The sequence below is a fragment of the Eschrichtius robustus genome, chromosome 4 (assembly GCF_028021215.1).
Source record: "Eschrichtius robustus isolate mEscRob2 chromosome 4, mEscRob2.pri, whole genome shotgun sequence".
Classification (NCBI taxonomy): domain Eukaryota; kingdom Metazoa; phylum Chordata; class Mammalia; order Artiodactyla; family Eschrichtiidae; genus Eschrichtius; species Eschrichtius robustus.
The window spans coordinates 58,444,580-58,468,642 of record NC_090827.1 but is presented as its reverse complement, the minus strand read 5'-3'; the positions used below and the strand labels follow the sequence as shown (position 1 = coordinate 58,468,642).

Sequence of the window (24,063 nt, the reverse complement as noted above, 5' to 3'; positions counted from 1 at the left end):
TGAAACTAAATTGCCATTGATCCAAATTAGATTGCTGTAAACTAAGATGTTAATTGTAATCCTCAGGGTAACCACTAAGAAAATAACTCAAAGTAACACAGTAAAAGAAACAAGGGAATTAAACTGTACACTGGAAAATATCCATTTAGCACAAGAGAAGGCATTAATTGAGGAACAGTGGAACAAAAAGGACATAACACATACAGAAAACAAACAGCAAAATGACTGACATGAATCCTACTTTATCAGCAAATACATTAAATGTAAGTGGATTAAACTCTGATTAAAAAGCAGAGATTAGCAGAATGAATAATTAAACATGATTCATTATATGTTATCCAGAAGAGAGACACTATAGATCAAAGACATAAATAGAAAGTAAAAGCACAGAAAAAGGTATGACATGCAAACAGTAACCAAAAGAGAGCTGAAGTAGCTACACTAAGACAGGGATAACCTCAAAGTCTTGTATCAATGAAAGAAACTGAATTAGTAGTTAAAAACTTTTCAACAAAGAAAATTTCAGGCCCATATAGTTTTACTGGAAAATACTACCAATAGTATAAGAAAGAAATAATACAAATGGAAATGCTTCAAGAAAATAGAAGTGTTAGTAACAGTTTCCAACTCATTTTACGAAGTCAGTAGTATCCTTATCAAGCTAGACAAAAACATTGTAAAAAAAAAAAAAAAACTACAGAATGCCTTACAATCATAAATGTATAAATCCTCAACAAAATACTAGCAAGTCAAATCCAGTAATATATTAAAAACAAAATACATTATGGCTAAGTGGTATTTAAAATGGGAATAGAAGGTGAGTTCTACCTCTTGATAGAAGTCTGATTATTATTGAAAAACCACCAATGTAATTCAGCATATAAACAAAGTAAAGAAGAAAAGTTATGATCATTTCAACAGTTGCAGAGAAAGTATCTGACCAAATTCAACTTGCATCAATGACAAAAATCCTCAGCAAAAGTGAAGAAATAGAAGGAAAATTTATTTAACCTGAAAAAGCATCTACCAAAAAACTTGCAGTTGATATAATTCATGGTGAAAGACTGAACGCCTTCTCCCTAAAGTTAAGAACAGGGCAAGGACATGCACTGTCATCACTTCTATTTAATATTGTCCTTGCCAGTGTGATAAGGCAAAAAATAAGGAAAGGAAGAAATGAAAAGGTCTTTATTCACAGATTAAAAGGTTGTAAAAGTTCCTAGAAGTAATAAGTTTACTAATGTTGTAAGGGATAAGGTCAATATACTTTTAAATGAATTGTGTTTTAATTCTATAAAATATCAATGGGTAACTGGAACTTTTAAAAGTAGTATCATTTACAATAGAATCGAATATCAAGTAAGTAGCAAATCCAACAACAATATATAAATCTAGCAAAATATTTGCAAGATCTGCATGCTGAAAACTACAAAACATCAAAAAAATAAAGAAGACCTGCGTAAATAGAGAGGTACACTGTATTCATAGATTGCAAGACTCAGTATTAAGTCTCAAGATTAACATACTGATTCTAACTCCAAACTGATCTACATATTCAGTACAATTCAAATAAAAATTCTAGCAGGGTATTTTGCAAAAATCATAATCTGATTCTAAAACTTATACGGAAATGCAAAGCATTTAGAGGTGTCAACGCAATTTTGAAAATAACTATAGAGTTGGAGAACACATACTATATAATCTCAGGGCTTACCACAAAGCTGCAGCAATCAAACATTTTGGTATTGGCATAGATCAGTGGACAGATTATATATCTAGCGGTAGACCCACCCACATAAATTTGGGTCTAATGAATTTTGACAAAGTTACAAGAAAATCCACATGGAAAGCATAATCTTTTCAACAAATAGTGCTGTAATGACTGGATGTACATATGCAAAAGAACAAACTTTGCACCATACTTACAAAAATTAACTTAAAACAGACCCCAGACCTATATGAAAAACCTAATTATAAAATTTCTAGAAGAAAATCTTCATGTACTTGGGTGAGGTAAATACATCTTAGATGTACTTGGGTGAGGTAAATACATCTTTGGTGTATTTGGTAAATACACCAAAGACATAATCCATAGATGAAAACAAGTGATAAATGGGACTGCATCAAAATGGAAAATTGCTCTTTAAAAGGCCCTGTAAAGAAAATAAACATACAAGCCACAGATTGGGAGAAAATATCTGCAAAACATACTTTAAAAAGGACTTGAATCCAAAACATATAGTAAACTCTCAAAATCTCAGTAATTAGAAAAAAAGCAACTCAATAATAAAACTAGGCAAAATATGTGAATAAACACTTCCTTCACCAATGAAGACATACAGATGGCAAATAAACACATGAAAAGTATAATTACTCATTAGAGAAATGACAAGCTAAACCACAATGAGATATTACATCCTACTAGAATGAAAAATTTACCAAAAAATTGATAATACCAAGAAGTACTGACAAGGATGCACAGCCAACTAAAACTCACTCATATTTTTGGCAGGAATACAAAATGATAAATCCACTATGTTGGATTATCACACAAACAGTCTGGCAGTTTCTTATGAAGTTCAACATACACTTACCATACCACCTGGCAGTTCCAGTCCTAGGTATTTACCCAAGTAAAATAAAACTTACTTCACACAGAAATCTATACAAATGTTTACAGTGCCTTTATTCCTAATCACTCATAACTGGAAACAACCCAAATGTCCTTCAACTTGTGAACACATAAAAATCGGTGGTATATCCACACAATTGGATACTACTCAGCAACAGAAATGAGCTACTGAAATACACAACAAGATGGATGAACCTCAAATACATTATGTTAAATGAAAGAATCCAGACTCAAAAGGCTACATACTATATTTCCATATATGACATTCTGGAAAAGTAGTTGCCAAGGGCTAAGAGTGGCATAAGGTATTGACTTCAATGAACACAAATGAATTTTGGACGGTGATAGAACAGTTCTATTTCTCAATTGTAGTGGTGGTTATGCAACTGCATACATCTGTCAACATTCACCAAATGTGAATGTCTGTCAACAAAGAGGTCAATTTTACTACATACATATATTTCAGTAAAAAAGTTGCTAAAAATTTAATTTTTCAAAAATATATTCAAGGTATAATTTCAAGAGTGACCACTGAGAGTCCAGAAATAGAATGTACAAATCCCACACCAACAGAAGTATATAGATCAAGAAACAAACAAGGGAAAAAAAAATCTGTTTTTAGAAAGGCAAAAAGAAAACAAAAAATCACACAAAGAATGGAATCAAAAAGTAGGATGGCAACCAGACAAAAATATCAATAATTGCAATAGAGGTAAGGCAATTGGCCTGAACCCACACATTAAAATAGTCAGACTGGATTAAAAACAAAGACCAGTTATATACTTTTTGTAAGAGACACACCTAAGCATAAGTACACAGAAAGGTTGAAAGTAAACAAAGGAGAAAAGATGTATTATACAAACATTAACCAAAAGAAAACTTGCATAGCTATAATATGAGACAAAAAAGACTGTAAGATGAAAACCCTAACAGGAGGCTCATGACCTAATATCAGGTTCAATTTACCAGAAGGTATAGCAATATATAGGCATAGTTGGTATACTTAATAAAATAAACTCAAAGGCTATAAGCAAAAGCTGACTGAAGTACATGGGGAAATGAACAAATTCAGCATTTAAATGGAAATTTTAGCATATATACCTTAATTATTAAAAGAGCAAACAGTCAAAAATTTATAAAGATACAGCAAATATGAGGAACACAGCTAACAAATTTGATCTAATGGAGAAACATATAGATCTGTACCTAACAATTAGAGAAACAATACTCTTTTCAGATGCAGTAAAACATTTATAAAAATTGATCACATACTAGCCCATAAAGCAGGAATCAACAAATGTAAAAGAACTGGTTCATACAGGTTACCCTAACTGCCTATAATGCAATTAAGTTTAAAGTTAACAATAAAGAAAGGTAAATTTAAAATCACATGTGCATGGAAATTTTAAATAACTGATGAGTTAAAGAAGATATGATAACCTATATTAATAATACTTAGGCAAAAATGATGACAATATTTCATATCAAAATCATGGGATGCCAAATAAATTTATAGTCTTGCCAAAAAAATTTATCATCTTAACTGCTTATATTTATTTGAAAATAAGGAAATCTAAATATGAATAAGCCATATATCCAACTTAAAAAGAGAAAAAAGGAAAAAACTATAATAAATCTAAACAAAACAGAATAAAGAAAAACAGAAACAAACCAGTTTTTAAAAAATAAAAGCCAATATTGACTCACTGAAAAGAACGTAACCAACAAATCCCTGGGGAGACTAAATCAGAAAAAAAGATAGAAAGCACAAATAATCTTACTAATGAAGAAGGGGGTAATATAAACAAAAGTCTAAAAATATATCAAGAGAATATTATGAACATTTTTATGCAAATTTGAAAACTTTAAAAAGTTGAAAAATTCCAATATTACAGATACAGTCCAAAAAAACTGACTCTTCAGCAATTAGAAGACTCAATGATTCTTATCACTACAAATACACTGAGGTGATAGTTCCACCAGGCAATGGTAGTTTTATAGTCTTGTTCTACCAAAATTTCAAGGAACAGATTAATTCAATATTATACAAACTCTTTTGAGAAAATTGAGTAAGAACAGTAAGAACACATGTCTATCTTATTCATGAACATACATGAAAAATTCCTTTAAAAAGTTAATGTGAAAGGCAGTCTGTCAGGGTCCCTGTGCTTCCCCCCTTCATTCTTTGTGAGTGCAACAGATTCTGAAACTTATCTGTCTCTTGATACTGAGCAGTTTCTATAGCTAGTTAAATAGGGAACTAAACAGGTAAAGGCAACCAGAGCAATACTTCCATATAACTCTTTGTACCCTTGAAGAAGCAGGACTAGTTGTTTTGTTTTGGGTTTTTTGCAGCTAGCTACAATATTTGCTGCTTGCTTGAAAAGTGCTGCACCTTTGGACTTAGATTACTCAATTGCAATGCAAACTCTTTGTGTATACAGCATGTGTCTGGGTCCACCTTTTTGCTTGAGTGATAATATTCTTTGTCTCTGACCCAAGAGTCTCATGTCTTCTACCATTATCCATGAAACAATAATTGGCTAACTTATTAGCTTGTAATAGGGTAAAATCTCAGAGCCTTAACAGTTCTTGACAAACACTATCAAAATAAATCCAGCAGTGTATAAAAGCACCAAGTTGGGTTTACCTCAGGAATGCAAGTGTGGTTTAAAGGGGCAGGTTGGGGGGATGCTTACATATAATTTACCACTTCAATATATGAAATGAGAAAATAATGTAATCATCTCAACAGATGAAGAAAAGCATTTAATAAAATTCAGCACCCGAATAAGGATTAGCAAAGTAGAAATAGAAGGAAACTTCTAGAACCTAAAAACTTTTTACCAAAAATATAGAGCAAATATTCTTAATGGAAAAATATTAGAAACATTTCCTTTAAAATTGGGATTAGAAGCATGCCCAGTATTAATGCAATATTGTATTAAACACGCCAGTACATTACAATAAGGAAAAGAAATTATAAGAATTTGAAAGGAACAAAGTCTTTATCAGCAGATGAAATCATTATCTGCATACAATACCTAAAGAATTTGTAGACAAACTTTTAGGAAGAATGAGAATTTAGCCAAGAAGGCTTACTGTAAGATCTTTTTTCTTTTTAATGGTAATTCGTATACCCCAACAGCAAACAGGCAGAAAAAGCAACTTAAAAAAGACATGGTTTCTAAGAGGAACAAAAAAACTTATAAAGTATCTAGAAACAAATCTACAGAAGATATGCCTGAACAGTGTGCAGAAAGTTATAAAATTTTATTCAAAGACATTAAATAAGATCTAAATAAATGGAGAGAATGCACAAATTCATGGATAGGAAGACTCAATATAATTAACATGTCAATTTTTCTTAAATTGATCCAGACATTCAATGCAGTTCCAAAGTCCGAACAGCATTTTTTGTGAAACTTAACAAGCTGTTTCTTATGTATGAGGAAGATTCAAGGCACCCAAACTGCCAAGACATTGCAAAAGTAAAATGTAAAGGGACTTCCCAAAAGAGATATCAAATCTTAATATAAAGCCATAGTAACAATTATGACAAGGTAGTAATCAGTGCAAGGTTAGACAAACTGAGTACTGGGTACAGAGAATGGAGATCCCAAAACAGGCCTACTACACATTGCTGATATATGAGAGAGGTGACTTTGCTGATCAGTGGGAAAAGGGAAAAACTAGTCACTAAATGATGTTGAGACAACTGGTTATCCACAAGGAAAAGACAAAATGAGATCCCTCCCAAAATTAGACCTCTCATACCATGTTAAAATATCAACTCCAAATGAAAGAAAGAATTAACTATGAAAAGCAAAACTTTACAACAACTTTTAAGAGATAATATAGAAAAAGTATTTTTGACTGGGGTAGGGCAGGATTTCTTTAATAAAACATAAGATGCACTAGTCACAAAAGAAAAGACTTTTAAATTCAACTACAATAAAAAAAATCAAATCTATTCATTGAACAATACCAACAAAGAAAACAGAAAGAAAAGCCAGAGTGGAAGAAGACATTTACAATACAGAATAGACAAAAGTTAAAAATTCCAGGTGAAAATAAGCAAAAGATATCAACAGCAATTTCAGAGAAGAAACGTGGCCAATACATATATGAAAAGATTCTCAGTTTTATTATCAATTAGGAAAATGTAAATTAAGAGTAGAACTAGAAACTGTTTCACACTTAATAATTGGCAAAACTTTAAAAATCTGACAATACTAAGTAAGTGTTGGGAAGAAGACAGAAAAATGGCAACTGTATTACTTTGGGGAGTATATTTTAGTACAGCTACTTTGTAAAATATTATGGCATTACCTAATAAAGCTAAGAATGTATAAAGTTTCTTTCTATAACCCAACAATTCCATTCCTAGGAACTCTATCAGGAGACATGTACAAGAATGTTCATGGCTACATTGCTTATAGTAGTCAAAAAAAGGTGGAAACAATCTAAATATCTATAGTAGAATGAATGAATTACAGCATATTCATGTAACAGAATACAACACAGCAATGAAACAGATGAACTACAATTACACTCATGCATGAATGTATGAATCGTAAATACATAAAGTCAAATAAAACCAAGTCACAGAAAATTACATTCAGTAGGATTCCATTTATATAAAGGTTAAAACACCCTTAACAGATACATATATAAGCTCAGTATCTGGCACATAGTATGTGCTCATCAATACCTGTTGGATGACAGAAAGAAAACTAACAGAATTTAGGACAGTAATAACCTCTGGGAGAAGTGATGAAGATGTAATCAAGAAAAGGCACAAAGGAAACTTAAAAGATACAGGGGATCTACACCAACAAGGTTTGATTGTGCCTATTTCCCAATAATCTCACCAACAGTTATTTTATCAAATTTTTGGAATTCATCCAATCTGATAGGTAAAAATTGAGTATAGCTTCAATTTGCATTGTTATTACTATATAAGGTTGATCAACTTTCTAATTTTAGAGCCATCTGTAAATCCTCTTATATGAATTATTAATATGCTCTCTAATAGACTATCTTTTATTTATTGATTTCCAGAAGCTCATTATATAATACAGAAGAAAGTACTTTGCCTCCTACATGAGTGGCAATCGGATTTTTAAATGCATTTTTTAAAAAGGTACTGAGAACGTTAGATAATGGGTGTGTAGTTATTTATTTTATTATTTTCTTTAAAATGTTACTCTTTGTATATTATGATATATTTCATGAATTAAAAAGTTTACATAGTAAAAGAATCTTCAACTGCCATGGTCCATTTTATTTTAAGGGAGATAGGTAATTCTTAGAAGGAAGCTAGAAACCTTCACAATTATTGACGTTCTAAAGTTTTTATTATTTGGGGACATCAATGTTTAATGCCTGAGGGCAATTGTTTGGCCCATATGTCAGAGAAAGTATTGCTTTATACCTTAGGACATGAATTCTAAAGTATTTAAAAATAACTATATGAGAATTGCTTTCACTTACACCTTTTCTTCCATAAAACTAATAGAGTTTGGATTTTTCTTGTAAGTGACTTAAAAGAACATTTCCAACTTCCTGGACTGGCCATGTTTGTAGTTTTTAAATTGGCCTTCCTATCCTAACTCTTCAAATACCCTACCCACCACACATACTCCTCAAGTCTCAAAATAGCATTTCTAAAAATTAACTTGTTGAGCCAGGAAGATCAAATTCATTATCAAAATTTCAGTATCTGTGTTTCAGAGGAAGACAGGAAATGTAAGAAAGGCACTCCTTTTTCTAGTTTCAAGACAAAATGGAATCTTAGAGGCAATCCATTTTCATTGTTTCTTTTAAATATATCAAAGTGCTATTTTAAGTGCTCCATTCTACTCCCTCCCCCTTTCTTTGGACACAAAGTACCACTATGTGGTTATTAAAACTGATTAAGAAATTATTTCAAGTTTTACCTTCCTAAGAATATAAAGCTACCATTCATTAGGAACATTTTATTCCTTCAATTCCTTCATAAAATCAATCCTGTTTTTACCACCTTAAAGTTTTGAAAGAAGGCAGGGACGGCTCTGGCTTTCTTTCACTTCTAAAAGGTCTTTGCTCTTCTGTACTGATCACCTGAACGTAAAATAGCACTGCCAGAAAAACAGATTCTCACAGAAGAGGAAAGGCTGCAGATAGGTATTTATATTGAATTTAAATTGAAGTTTAATGAAAAGGAATTTATCCATTGGCACGGACAAAGCTAAGTTACAGCTGGTAAAGCAGAGCTGGCGCCTGATTTGAAAGTCTAAAGTGAGATTTTAACAAATGTGAATCATCAGTAGACAAGGGACACTAGAATCAAAGTCCAACCAAAGACAGTAGTTTGGAAGACTAACATTTTAACTAGTAAAACAGAATGAAGAACCCAGGAGATAAAGGATATTCAGAAAGATTCATTCAGTTGATACTAAGCATAAATTTTCTGAGAACATGTCTCTATATGAGATAACATGGAGTAGAGTTATGAAACAGTAAGATATATAATATTTGCTTTTCCAGGAAAGTTTTGTGGTATGAAGGGTAAGTCCAACTGGGTTCAATACCAAGGTATTCATTTGTCATTGACATGCTCTCCATCAAGATTAGGAGGAGGAAAACAGCTGTTCTGATTGATGTTGAAAGTAAGAAACAATAGTTATCCTTGGAGACAAAAAATATACAATTTATTATAATCAGTATGAAAGTGTGAATTCTGAAATCTAAGATTATATAAAATGACAACCATTCCATACTTTTTAATAGAAACGAACAGACCTGCCCCCATTCCAACTCTAGCTGGATGGCTGTTTCAGCTACATTTACAAGAATAAGATTTAGCACATAGAGAATAAGGTGAAATGTCCCAACAGTTAAATTTCAAATGCCTTGGGTTAATTCTCAAGAAAATACTTTAGATAAAAAGTATTCCCCGTATGTCTACTTCATACACGATAAAAAGCATCAGCAAATTCCTACAAAGAACCTAAAATCACAAGTTAGACCATTCATATAATTATCCAACTTACGAAGGGTTAACTGTATAAGGAAGCCTAACACCACTTCTGTCATTTCAACAAATAATGTCAGCAATCTTACCACTCTTATTCAAGCTTCTTTCTTAATGCTCCATTATATGACTTAAGCAAACGCAAACAGAACACGTTCATGAGACTCAGTAGTCTTTGAAGAAGGAAAATAAAACATATGAAAGTGTATACTTTATAAGGCTTTGATTAATGTTCACTCCTCATTAGCACAGAAAATGTTTAACCAATACAGTAAATCTGTATTTAGTCCTCTGCATTCAAAATAAACCCTTCTTCCTATGCTATGATATAAGAGAAAAATATACAAATCTCAGTATTTATGTGATTTGAGTATGACTTTCATTCCAAACTGAGATGGTATCATCAGAGGAACATGCATTTTGGATTAATACACTATTTACAATAATTACACTTATTAGATATAGCTCATTTTTACTGTAATGTTTTCCCTCTTATAAACCTAATATGCCAATGCTATCTACTCTATCAAAACCAGACATTCTGGCTGAGGTTAAAATTTATTATGTTACATCATTGTTTTTTAATTTTTTTTTTAAATGGGAAAGAAACTACAGTGCTAAGTGTTAATTTAAACTATCTCCTCCAAGAAATTTCAGTAAAATATAAAAACAAAACAAAGCGAAAAACCCCGAAATTTCCCCCATTCAAGTTTGTTAAAATGATGGCAGCTTGTTGAAATCGTGAAGCTCAATTTGATACAGAAGAACCACTTTTCTTTCAAGAGGAATGTATAGTTACATTCTCAAAATTATACTAAAACCTGACCTAATTGTAACCAAAATGGTCTTTAAAAGGCTAAGAAAACCTCAGTCCTGAGCGCTAATGCTATCATTTTTAAAAAATCACTCACCTTTCAAACCTAGAGTTTGTAGCTGGAAGAGCCGACCAAGTTCATAAGGCAAAACCCGTAACAGATTGTTATTTAAAAGCAATTCCCTGTTTTTTTTAAAAAAAACAAAACAAAAAACTGTTTTAGTTTAATATATCAAACTTTATTAATACCTACAGTCGTTGTTCTTAACCTGCCTTCTAACATAACATGAGTGATGTCTACATTCAGGGTATATTTCTCTACATTCATCCAAAAATGTTGTAACTGCCACAATTATTAACAGTGTTTCTATGATTTACTCATTCTCTAGCACAGATTAAAGTTAAAGGTATAGGAACTGTATGTCATTCTCAGGCTAAATATGCTCCCCTTTCTCTCTCACCCAAAATGCCTCTCAGATGCAAATCAGAGTGACACATATTTTATGTATCCAAAGACAGCAGATATCCTTGAACCTAGTCTCATTCATAGAAAAAAGTAACCTTTTTAAAATAAACTTCAGGATTTAACTATAGTAGCCAATTCCCTGTATCAATTTTTATAACAATACAACTATTATCACTTCAAGATACAACAATCATTGACACAGAATATAAACATTAAAAATAAAGCATAGGATAGCATAAATAGGATAGCACAGGTAAGATCTGATTTATGATTGTGAAATTTTGGGCAGACTACAGAAAAAATAAACAGCCCCTGTAATTAATTAATGACCAAAAGGTATAAAATAAATGACTAAAAAGTATAAAAAACAACAAAAACACACAGTAAGGGGATGGCAAAAAACAAGATTTTTAAATGATATTAAATATTTAATTTTAAACATGTGATAGCAATTTTTTAACATTACTATTCAGCAGATAAGGAAGAAAAGCAATCCTTGTTTTCATTGGGAACATTTATACAAGGTCTCAAGATTCCTATAAAATTTTCTCCTATGAAGAAATTCTTAAAGAATCCTGAAAGACTGGAAATAAATCCATTTATTATCAGGTTTTAAGATTTCCTTAAGGAGTTGTAATATACAAGTATACCTTGCCTTATAAAATAGATATGTTCCTAAAAGCCTTACTTATAAGCAAATCGTTTTCCCAATTATTTCTCATTAGTCTAGACTATCTAGCCCCAATTAATTCTGATGAGATTTGTCACTTGAGTGTAAAGCAAGACTTAGGTATTTTAGCCCTATCCCACCTCAAGTCTGTCAAAAGAAATTGGTAATACAAGCACATTTCTAGCCAGAAACCTCCAAATTTAAAGGAAGAAAGGAAAAGAAGCGTTCAATGGAGCCCAACTCAAGCACTCTGCTTAGACAATTTATATCATTTAACCTTCATATACATATGGAAATCCTACTGTAAGATGAGTAACCTCCCATAATATTCTTATTTGGTAAATTTAGAATTTTATACAGTGAGTCACATTTATATTTCCTCACCTGAGAGACACCATGTTTCCTAGTTCTGCTGGTAAACTTCTGAGTTTATTGGATGACAGATCCAGGTAAACCAGATTATGAAGCTTGGCAATATCAGGTGGAATGCGACTAAGGTAATTGTCATTTAGGTGCAGTGCTGTCAAGTGTGTCAATGACCAAAGTGATGTACTTAAGCTCCGCACTCTACCTAAAAGGCAAAATATTGATGCATTAAACTTCTAGGCCCAAGACAAAGACTGAACTACAAGGACTAAAAAGTGGGAGAAGAGCCCACAAATACATACAGATATTGTGACTCTGGCATTTTAATTTTGTATTTAATGCTACTTGATTGCTTCCAAACACACCTGGTCCTTCTTTAATTTCATGCCACTTTTCCCTGACAACCATTCTTTCTCATGAATCTTCCATGTATTAAATAAGATGTGGCATAACGAGGAGACCCTTGGAGTCGGGGTGATCACATGGTCTCAAGGAGAAAGCGTGGGGCTGAATTGAGCTTTTGCAGTAGAACAGTCCTGAATTTTTTTTCTTTAAGTTATGATCCTCACAAAAGCACTTCTCACATACGTCGTAAAAATTAATAGTGCAAGGTTTATCTATATCTAGGGCCTGAATTAGTCTACAAACTTTAAATAGACAGGAGTAACTGCTATGATTTAGAACCAACCTTAGATTAGCCACCGGGAAAACTATTTTACTCCCAAAGGAGACATCTTCCCCAGCCTTCTCATATTTCAATTATACATTAATAACTCTGGTTTAAGATTCTGCATTTAAGTGCAACATACTCAAGGAAATAGTCACTCATTAAGCTTTACCTATCAGTCAGCATCTGACAGCTATGGTAGAACATGTACTGGAAAAAGAAGACTTGGTTCACAGTCCTGATTTTTACCATTTATTAGCCATATAAGCCTAAGCAAATCACATAGTTTCAGCTTCTGTAAAATGGGATGTTATCTTAACAATAAACTTATATGAAGAGACTCTGAAAACTTTACCAAAGTAAAATGCTAACAGATATTGATTAAAAGAGCAGTGGAAGGTAGAGAGAGCAAAAGTCTCAATAGGGAAATGTTATTTTTCATATGGCTATCAAGCAGTAGACTCGAACTTAGATCTTCTGTTCAGGGTTCACAGGTTCCTTCATGCTGTCTATAATCAGGCTTAAAGTGCCAATTAGGATTTTGCATTTTAATGGGAAACAAAGTTTTCAAGTGAAAAGAGGCTCTAGTAAAAAAGAAACTTAGTTTTACCCAGGGTTTAACCAAGTGGTTCTCAACCAGGGGCAATACTGCTCCCCAAGGGGCTTTAGCAATCTGGAGACATTTTTCGTTGTCAAAACTAGAGGGGTGCTACTGGCATCTAGTGGGTAGAGGCCAGGAATGCTGCTAAACATCTGACATGCACACAACCACTCCCAACCACAAAGAACTGTCCAGCCCTAAGTGTCAATAGTGCCAAGTTGAGAAACCCTGGGTTAACCTAATAGGATTTGCTCATATTCATTTTTTTTTTAAATTATCAATCACCTAACCACCACCTTTTAGCTAAAGATACAGGTAATTCTTGCTATTGACACAATATGGGTTTAACTCTTCCAAATGAAAGCCTACTAGGGAAAAAATTACACTCTAAATATAATCTGTATTATATCAATTCATAAAAGAAAAACTGTACTTATATTTTATTTTTAATAAACTTTTAAGTTTGTGATAATTTTAGATTTACAGAAAAGCTACCAAGATAATACAGTTCCTATATCCCCCTCATCCAGTTGCCCCTAGTACCAGCATCTTATATTACCATGGTACATTTGTCAAAACTAGGAAACCAAGATTCGTACGTAGTGTCAATATTAACTAATTTATAGAGTTTATTTGACTTCACCAGTTTTTACACCTTTTTGTTCGAAGATAACTAATTTATAGACTTTATTTGAATTTCACCAGTTTTTACACCTTTTTGTTCAAGGATCTGGAGGATCATATTTTTTGCATTTAGTCATCATGTCTCCTTAGTCTTCTATCATCTGTGACAGTTTCACAGTCTTTCCTTGTTTTTCATGACCTTGACAATTTTGAGGATTACTAGCTAGGAATTTTGTGGAATGTCCTTCGGTTTGTCTGATGTTTTTCTCACTATTAGACTGGTTATGAGTGTTTAGGAATCAGATTCTATTTTAACAACTCCTAAACATGTAATTTATAGAATAAACAGATAGCTTCTAGGTTTCCCATTCTACCAACAATGGGATGATAGGAGGATGGCAAAGATATCAATTTGCAAAAATGATTACTCTGCAATAGCCAAAACAAAATCTATTATATCAAAGAACCTGGTTTTACATAGAAACTGAACTCCCAATGCCTTCAATTTTAGATGCCAACTGTGGCCCCCAGTATTAATCTCAAAAGAAAGAATGGGAACAAAGATATTTAGTCACAGATAAATCAGTAAGTTAAACACTAGTGCTTCAGCATCTTGTATTTTCTCAATTAATTCATCTAATTAAAAATGTACAGCAAAGAAATAAGTATAACACTCAACTCTTGTTCATCATTGCTATTATAGCCCAGATTAAATGTTTCAGATTCCACTCACCCGAGATTTCTAATTCTGCCCAGTGAGATTTTTTCCCATTGGCTACCTCCTCTGCTGACATGATGGTATAAATTCTGCGAGGATCTGGAGGATCATATTTTTCCTTTGGCATCCCTATTAGTCTGTAAGGGAAAAAAAAAAATCAACAATTATAATCTAATAGAAAAAAAGAGAGAACGAAAAATGAGATGGTAAGTTTTCTTCTTCTCCCCCCTTGCCAGGCTACTACTAAATCCTCACTAGAAGGAAAACACATCTAAAGTATGCTAGGCTATTGCAGGTACTCAGTAACAGACGCCTCAGGAAAAATGCAAAGAAGCAGGGACACTGGACTTCACAGAAAACATGGTGGTTGCTTCCCAAACATCCATTGCACCCTTTCCCCTTCATTTAGCTGCCTTGCTTCCCAAGACAGACTGACCCTATGCAAGTTTCCTGAATGGACTCTGACTGGCCTAAGAAAATCAGAGTAATCTTATCCTCCTTGTCTCAGTGATATTCAGATATTCCATATCTAAGACAATTAGCACATGACATTCCCCTTGTCACAGAGATTAGTTCAGAAATATCTAATATCACTAGGCTTAAGACTCATTTTATGTTTATGGGAGGAGCAGGCTTCTCTCTCCTGCTGGTCATAAATGAAAAAGAATATAGCACAGCTATTGTTGGCAATCATCCAACTGTAAGGGAAGCCAGCCGTAGCAGTCAGAGATGAGAAAATAGAGAAACAAAGCCAGAGTCCTCACCAAACCACACCTGTAGCACTCTCAAATACTGGGCTTTTTGGATACACAAGTCAATCTATTTTACTTACTGTTTAAACTACTAGTTTATGTTTAAACTACTGCTACTTGCAATCAAAAGCATCTAATTAAGACTATCATGTATCTTGGTTTGCATGGACCAGTCTTGGTTTATATCTGTTATTCTTAGGTAATTATTGATATCACTTCTTCACTCCCAAAAGTGTCCAATTTGGATAATGAGTTACATGGCCACCCTAATTGAAACTAATATTATACAGTTCTATTCAGTTAACTGCCAAAATAATCACTGAACAATCATCAGTGATGACCAGCTAGACATAAACTCCTCAAGAATGCAATGTATGAATCAGATGACAAACGGCCATAAAAGTAATCATTCAAGAGGTCTAATACAAGAGTTACTGCTCAGTAATTGGCAGAAAATGAAATCCCGTTCAGATCTAACAAGAATAGCAAATTACAAAATCCTGAACCTAATTAAACTCCTGCATGCTATCAGTAAATATCCTCATAGTATTCATAGTTGGTTCTTTGTTCATATTTTAACACACAGAGACATACATACACACACCAAAACCAACTGCCTAAAACTGGGAGTGTTTCTAAGCAGTTTAGAAGTTCTATCTCAATGGAAGAGTTACTTTCAGATGGTCTGAAATTTGTTACATAAAGAGAACAAAGAAAGATAGGAAGTATTCTATCATGTATCAAGGAATCAAAGCTAGAAAAGAATACAATCAAAATTTCCCATACCATAATTTGTCCTCATATTGTGGAAGGAAAAACAGTCATTCCTTCCTATTTACTAACAGGGGCAAAGAGAAAGTTTTCCAGATTTTTTCATCTGTTAACAGTAATTAGCTTCCAAATTTCCAGGTTAAGCTCTTCTGCTCTAACCTTATCACACAACTGGGTGATACTGAAACATATTTTATTTTCCATAAATGTCCCGGATCTTCACACAGCACAAAGAGTATGATCATTTTCCTCAGGGGAAAAACTTGAGTTTTACCACTTTTGGCCTATGTAAAGTATTTCTGAATATAAAATTTTTAGGTAACAAGGTTTTCAGAATTTCTACTATGCACCATAAGGTACATGTGTCTCTGTGGGTACTCCTGCATACTAATATAAGATTCTACAAAAACACAAGTTAAGCAAAACCAAATCAAACAGATTCAGATCCAAAGACATGCTACAAATCCATCATCTACAATGAGGATGGATAAAAAAACTAAGACTGTGACATTTGCAAAAACATATGTTTCATTAGTTTTAAATCATTTTTATAAAATATAGTGCATAGGTCAACTTAATTTGGCAGTTTTAATCATGGCTCCCACTAGACAGTGTGTTATTTAAGGGGACAATGAGTTGTTTCTGTGTGGAGGCATATCCTTTTTATAACTCTATACAGTTCCTACCACATAGTAGGCACTGAATATGTATTTGTGGAATGATCATATATGCTTTATAATCCTAAAAACTACCATCTTCCTCTCACCTTTCCCAATTAACAGTCAATGCTCTTCTAAAAATTAATCTCATGAAATGGTCATTAATCCACATGCTCAATTGCCTTAAATATTTATAAAATCTAGATAGGAGATTAATAATCATCATCTCTTCTGGCCCACTAATGCTAATCTCTAAAACAGCTACTATATAAGAACTATATTTCTTTTTTTTTAATTTTTCATAAGTCTCCATCTTTGTAAGTCCAATAAAATTTATAAAATCTATTCCTGCAAAACATATCCATAAAATGTTTACCAGTGTCTATAATATGTAAAAACCAAAGTAATATTAATACTGTTATATTAGGGGTCAAAGGTCTCCTTTGGATTTGATTAGGAAGTCAATAAAAATACAAGTCACTTAATCCTTCAAAATGAAACTAAATTTGAAGTTAAAACATTTTTCATTTGCACTAACTAAGTAATTTAGTAGAGTCTATAGATCTGGTGATCACTACTGTCCCAAACATCAGGTTTTCAAAAACATGCTACTAAAAACTTAGCTCAAATTTAGGAAACTGGTATTATTGAATACTCCTATTCAGCTTTATCTTCCCTCTCAGTTCCTCAGCATCAACCTTCCATCCTGGAGACATACCACAAAAACCTATTTCAAAGTAACTTAATATATAAAATAATAATTCAAATGTAATTTAAATCTCTAAATGTGACACTGTTAATGTGCTTTCTCAACAGTCTTAAGATATAGGTCAGTCCAAGGCTTAAATACTGGATTGACACTTTTCATCCAAAAAGGAGAAATGTTTTATTTTGTAAAGCCTAGCAGCTAATTTCCTTTTCCTATCTTCTTTATCAAATTGATGAAGAGGCAGGTTTTTAAATTGTTTTTTCCAAGAGTTTCTAATTTCTGCAATATCTTACATCAGTTCCCAAAGGATCCTCCCATTATATCAACCTAATTTATATTGGGGATCCTGATCACGTAACAAAGTAAACTAAAAGCCCCTTCACAACACAGCCTTTTTAACTTCCAGTCTTCAAACCCCATTTTGACACTATGAAAAATACTCCACATAGCTCCCCAAATACTAACTACATAAGCTTCTTTGAACCTACCATCCTCTCTACTCCATTCCTTGAATCTCATTTTATTACCAACGCAGCCCCCTCAGAGTCTAGGGCAAAATTTCTGAGAGCAACCGTCAGTCCTGGAAAAACAACCTGATTATCTCCTACTTCTTCATTTCTATGAACTATCCTGAAAGTAAACAAGTCTTAATCTCTGTCACTGAAGGATGATTAATTACTACATATAGTGAAGATTTTCATTAGTTTAGTTCTCAGTCTTATGTATAATTAAGCAAAAACTTCAAGTAAACCTGTAAAATACTGACTTCATGGAAAATGTATTCCAATCTTTTTTTAGCTGCAAAGCAACACTTATGTAACACTAGGGCTACTTTGCCTTAAAAAATTTACCTTGGAGTTTCCAACTGTAAATAAAATACAAGATACCTACATAGCATCGTGTTCAGTGAATAGCATGTTACAAAATATATATATGAGTTACGCCCAAATACACTATTGCCAAGGAATCCCAAATCTCAGGTTTTATATCTGGGGCTAGGAAAATAATGCAAAATAACTCCTCCCTGCCCCATCCCCGAATAATAATAATCTGAGCCAAATCAGAGCAAACTGTTAAAGGCCAGAACTAAACTTCTGCTAATTTTGGTCATCTGAAGCATCTTATTAAAAAAACAGCGGGCTCTATAGTACATATAGAGATGTTAAGTCCTTAATGGTGTTAAACCACAGCTTTCCTCTCACCACCTTCTCTAAATTTAAGATCATTTTATCTCAGTCTATAGTTCAGCACAATTAATACTATTTCATTTAGAACTTAGAATAAGAAAGAGAGAATGCTACAACCACCAAAGAGTGCTTCATAACGAACCACAGACTTCTAACTCAATGAATCCAAACCTAAAGTACAAGCCAGTAGACATGCACTTATATCCATAGAAATATTAAGTGATTGTCTCAACAGTAGTTTGCAAAGCAATCTTAGGCAGAGATGCAGACTTCCCAAAGTTGAAAGAAGACAAAATTAAGCCTACATTAGATATTTCTGCTTACATTTTGGAGTAAGATGTAGTGACTTATTACACTTTACATATTCTCAGATAAATCTGTCTTCTATCAGCATTTATTTCCAAAGGTTATGGAACACATTGTTTGTTATTTATTGAATACCCACCTTGACTAACATCCATCCTTCCCAACTGTTCTTAATCATTAAGACCATTTTCCTTTCTGAGAAAATATGTCTAAGTTTACCTTTTTTAATAAAGCAAAATAACCCTTGCACTACAGCATTTCTGAAGTTTCTATTTCCTCATCAATATCTATTTTTAGCTATACACAAGTATTAATCATTACAACTGTCATACAAAATCTATACCTTCCCTAAGTGAGCTCAAGAGCTGATACTAAAAAACAGCACCTAGCAAATCACACTGCATATAGTAGAATCATACTGATAAAAATAAAGATTGATGGCAATCACAAGAGCTGAGAAGACACCCTGAGATAAATAACAATTTCATCCACATTTCCACTCCTCTTCTATACCAAGGGCCTCTGGATGGCATTTGTCTTCAATGAGATAGTCAACTCAAGTCCGTAGATGATGATAATGCAAACGTTCAGAAAGAATCCATTCAAAGTTTTCATGATATCTCCCAATCTGTCACCATTCTAAACAAAAACAAAGCAAAACAAAATCCGTGTTTTACAATGGTAAAGCCACCCATCATTATGGAAAAAATAACCTTCAGACTTCTGGAATTTCATGTTTCTGATCAGTTTAACATTTATTCAAACATTTACTGCAGGAGTACTAATTATAATGTATTATACCAAGCACTAGGACTTCGACAGTGAACAAGATGAGCAGCATAATTGCCCTCAGGTAGCTTACATCATTTTCATAGCACTACTTGAAAAATAAAGTTATAAAATATTCTACTTTCAAATACTTCTACGAAGAATTTGGCATTTCTTCTTGTTACTACTTTTTTTCCCTTTATCAGGTAATTGCCACTGCATAGGCATATATAACAATAAATCCCCTGAATGAAAATGAGATAATTGTAATGACTGTTATACTCCTTTATAAAGGTAATCCAAAGAAAACTTTAGGGTAATCCAGAAAGATAACTTCCGACTCTGTAAAAGGGGAAGTGTTAGGGTTAGTCTACTTGTCAGTTAAAGCACTATCACGAGGGAGAAAAAAGGCAGAAAGAATAAGAATGTAACTCCTTTTCTGCATATCTAGAAATTTTTTCCCATATATGGGATACCAGAAAACAAGAGCAGCAGCAACATAAAACATAAATAAATACTAAAAGGAAAAATGAAGACCTGGAATTACAAATCTACCAAGCACTTCAAAGTTCCAAAATGATGCTATTATTGGACAAGTTTCATTTTATTTCACTAGCAATCAATTTAGACAACCAAAGCTTATGATTCTTGTCCTATCATTCCAAATTAGGTCTTAGTCTCTATCTAACAACCACTATGCTTTAATGTTTCTTGTATTTAATGCCTCCCACTTACCTAAAAACAGTGAATACAATCTATCTATCTTACAGAAAACAGGAGGTAATTAGACTAGATTAAAAATTTCAACATCAATTTTCTCAGGACTATGACTTCTTCCCCAAATCTCTATCTTTCCATTTTTTTGGTGTAGCCTGTGTTTTCTACTTCCTCTGGTATATACATTCTCATCTCTTTCAATGATGTCAAATTCCTATCCATCCTTCATGGTTTAAGTCATCTTCCATCTCTTCTTTAGAATATTTCCCCACCTAAAAATCAACAAGCTGATTCTCAAATTTATGTGGAAGGACCTAGAAGAGCCAAAACACTTTTGAGAAAGAAATATAAACTTGGATGTGCCCACTATCTGATGTCAAGCCTTACTAGAAAGCAATGATAATCCAGACAGTTTGGTACTAATGAAAAGACAGACACATATAGTTGAAAGAAATATAACTGAGAAACTAGAAATAGACCCACGTATATACAGTCAATAGATTTTCCGTGAAGGCACAAAGGTAATTCAATAGAGAAAGGATAGATTTTTCAACAAATGGTGCTGGAACAACTGGACATCCATATGCAAAAAATAAAGAAATAAGCATCAATCCACACCTTGCACCATACACAAAATTAACTTGCAAGGATCATAAGCTTACGTGCAAAAGCAAAACCTATAAAACTTATAAAAGAAAACATAAGAGAAAAATCTTTGTGACCCTGGATTAGGCAAATATTTCTTTGATAAAACACAAAAGCATGATCCATAAAAGAAAAATACTGATAAACTAGATTCCTTGAAAATTTAAAACATCTACTCTTGAAAGATGAATGAAAAGACATGCCCAGAGACTGAGAATAAATATATGCAAAACACTTACATGAAAAAGCACTCTGGAATATACAAAGAATTCTCAAAACAAAATTATAACAAAGTCTAATTTTTAAAAAGTGGCAAGAGATTTTAACAGATACTTCACCAAAGAAGATACATAGATAGAAAATAAGCACATGAAAAGATGCTCAACATTAGGCATTAGGGAAATGCAACTTAAAACCACAATGAGATATCACTACATAGCTATTAGAATGATTACATTGAAAACTTACAATAGGACTGACAAGGAAAACACACACACGTGCACGCACACACACACACCCCATATCCTTGCGTGTATGTTTACAAATATATACATATTTGTACATAAATACACACACACTCACAACCTCATATTTTACTGATGGGAAAGTACAATGGTACTGTCACTTCAGAAAACAGTTTCGTAATTTCTCATAAAGTTAAACATACACTTATAGAACCCAGCAATCCCATTCCTAGATATTACCCAAGCCAAATTAAAACTTATGTTCATACAAAAACCCATACATAAATGTTTTCAGCAAGTTCATTTACAGTCACCCCGAACTGGAAACAATACAAATATCCTTCAACTGATGAATAAACTGTGGAATAGCCCTACACTGAAATACTACTCAGCAATAAAAATGATTGAATTACTGACACACACAACATGGATGAATGTCAAATGCACTACGCTAAATTAAAGATGCCATACTTAAAATGTTATATACAGTAAACTTCAACATAATAAAGGCCACGTATGACAAGCTCACAACAGACACCCATACTCAATGGTGAAAACCTGAAAGCTTTTCCTCTGAGATCAGGAACAAGGCAAGGATGCCCACTCTTGCCACTTTCATTCAACATGGTACTGAAGTCCTAGCCAGAGCAATTAGGTAAGAAAATGAAATAAAAAGGGATCCAAATCAGAAAGGAAGTAAAACTGTTTGCAGATGACATGATATTATATGTAGAAAACCCGAAAAACATTAGAATAAATGAATTCAGTAAAGTTACAGGATACGAAATCAATACCTAAAAATGTGTTGTGTTTCTATACACTAATAACAAGCTATCACAGAAATCAGGGAAACAATCCCATTAACATTTGCATCAAAAACAATAAAATACTTAGAAATAAATTTAACCATGATAAAAGACCTGTACCCTGCAAACTGTAAGACACTGATGAAAGAAAATAAAGACACAAAAAGACAGAAAGACATCCCATCTTCATGGACTAGAAGAATTCAATGCAATCCCTATCAAAATTCCAATGCCATTTTTCACAGAAATAGAACAAATAATCCTAAAATGTACATGGAACCACAAAAGATCAGAAGAGCCAAAGAAATCTGGAGAAAGAACAAAGCTGGAGGCATCACTGTGAAATCACTTCCTGATTTCACAGTATATTACAAAGCTACAGTAGTCAATATAGCATGTTTTTGGCATAAAAACAGACACACAGATCAATGGAACCAAATAGAAAGCCCCAAAATAAACCCACAAATGTATGATCGGTTAATTTATAACAAAGGAGCCAAGAATATACAATGAGAAAGGACAGTCTCTTCAATAAACAGTGTTGAGAAAACTGAACAGCCACATGCAAAAAAGCAACTGGACCCCTATCTTACACCATTAACAAAAACCAACTCAAAATTAGTTAAAGACTTGAATGTAGACCTGAAACCATAAAATTAGAAGAAAACATAGGGGGTCAGCTCCTTGACATTGATCTCAGTAATGATTTTTTGGATTTGACACAAAAGTAAAGACTACGAAAGCAAAAATAAACATATTGGACTACAACAAACTAAAACACTTCTGCTCGGTAAAGGAAACCATCAACAAAATGAAAAGGCAACCTATAGAATGGGAGAAAATATTTGCAAATCATGTATCTAATAAGGGGTTAATATCCAAAATATATAAAGAACTCACACAACTCAATAGCAAAAGAAAAAAAAAATTCCAATTAAATAATGGGCAAAGCATCTGAACAGACATTTTTCCAAAGAGATATATAGATGGCCAACAGATACATTAAAAGGGGCTCAACATCACTAACCATCGGGGAAATGCAAATCAAACCCACAACGGGATATCAACTCACACCTGTTAAAACAGCCATTATCAAAAAGACAAGAGATAAATGGTGAGGATGTGGAGAAAAGGGAACCCTTGTGTACTGTCAGTAGGAGTGTAAATTGGTGCAGCCACTATGGAAAACAGTAAGGAGGTTCCTCAAAAAATTAAAAACGTAACTACCATATGATCTAGCAGCTCCACATCTGGGTATTTATCCCCAAAAAACAAAATCACTATCTAGAAAAGATATCTGCACCCATGTTCACTACAGCATTATTTACAATAGCCAAGACACAGCAACAACTTATGTGCCCATCAACAGATAAATGAATAAAGAATATGTGATACACACACACACAAAACACACAATGAAATATTATTCAGCCATAAAAAAATAAGGAAATCCTATCATTTGCAAATGGACCTTGAAGACATTATGCTAAGTCAGACAGAGAAAGACAAATACTGTATGCTGTCACCTGTATGTGGAATCCAAAATAAAAAAAAAAAATAGTCATAGATACGGAGAACAGATTGGTGGCTGCCAGAAGTGGGGGTGGGGGCGTAGGCAAAATGGGTGGAGTCAAAAGGTAGAAACTTCCAGTTACAAAACAAGTAAGTCCTGGGGATGTAATGTATAACATAGTAACTACAGT

General features: G+C 33.1%; 1 protein-coding gene across 5 annotated transcripts in view; it reads right to left on the bottom strand.

The window, feature by feature from the left end:
- The window catches only part of CNOT6L (CCR4-NOT transcription complex subunit 6 like), a 119,180-nt gene that overhangs the window by 54,337 nt on the left and 40,780 nt on the right, over positions 1 to 24,063 (bottom strand). For 4 of the 5 annotated variants that reach the window (XM_068542790.1, XM_068542786.1, XM_068542787.1 and 1 more), the window contains exons 2-4: positions 14,592 to 14,713; positions 11,985 to 12,171; positions 10,562 to 10,647 (exon numbers count right to left, since the gene is read on the bottom strand). In XM_068542790.1, coding sequence (XP_068398891.1) covers positions 10,562 to 10,647; positions 11,985 to 12,171; positions 14,592 to 14,703 — 385 coding nt within the window. In that variant the 5' untranslated portion in view covers positions 14,704 to 14,713. Of the gene's footprint in view, positions 1 to 10,561; positions 10,648 to 11,984; positions 12,172 to 14,591; positions 14,714 to 19,473; positions 19,600 to 24,063 lie in introns of all 5 variants that reach the window. The other variant, XM_068542789.1, reaches the window with a different exon arrangement.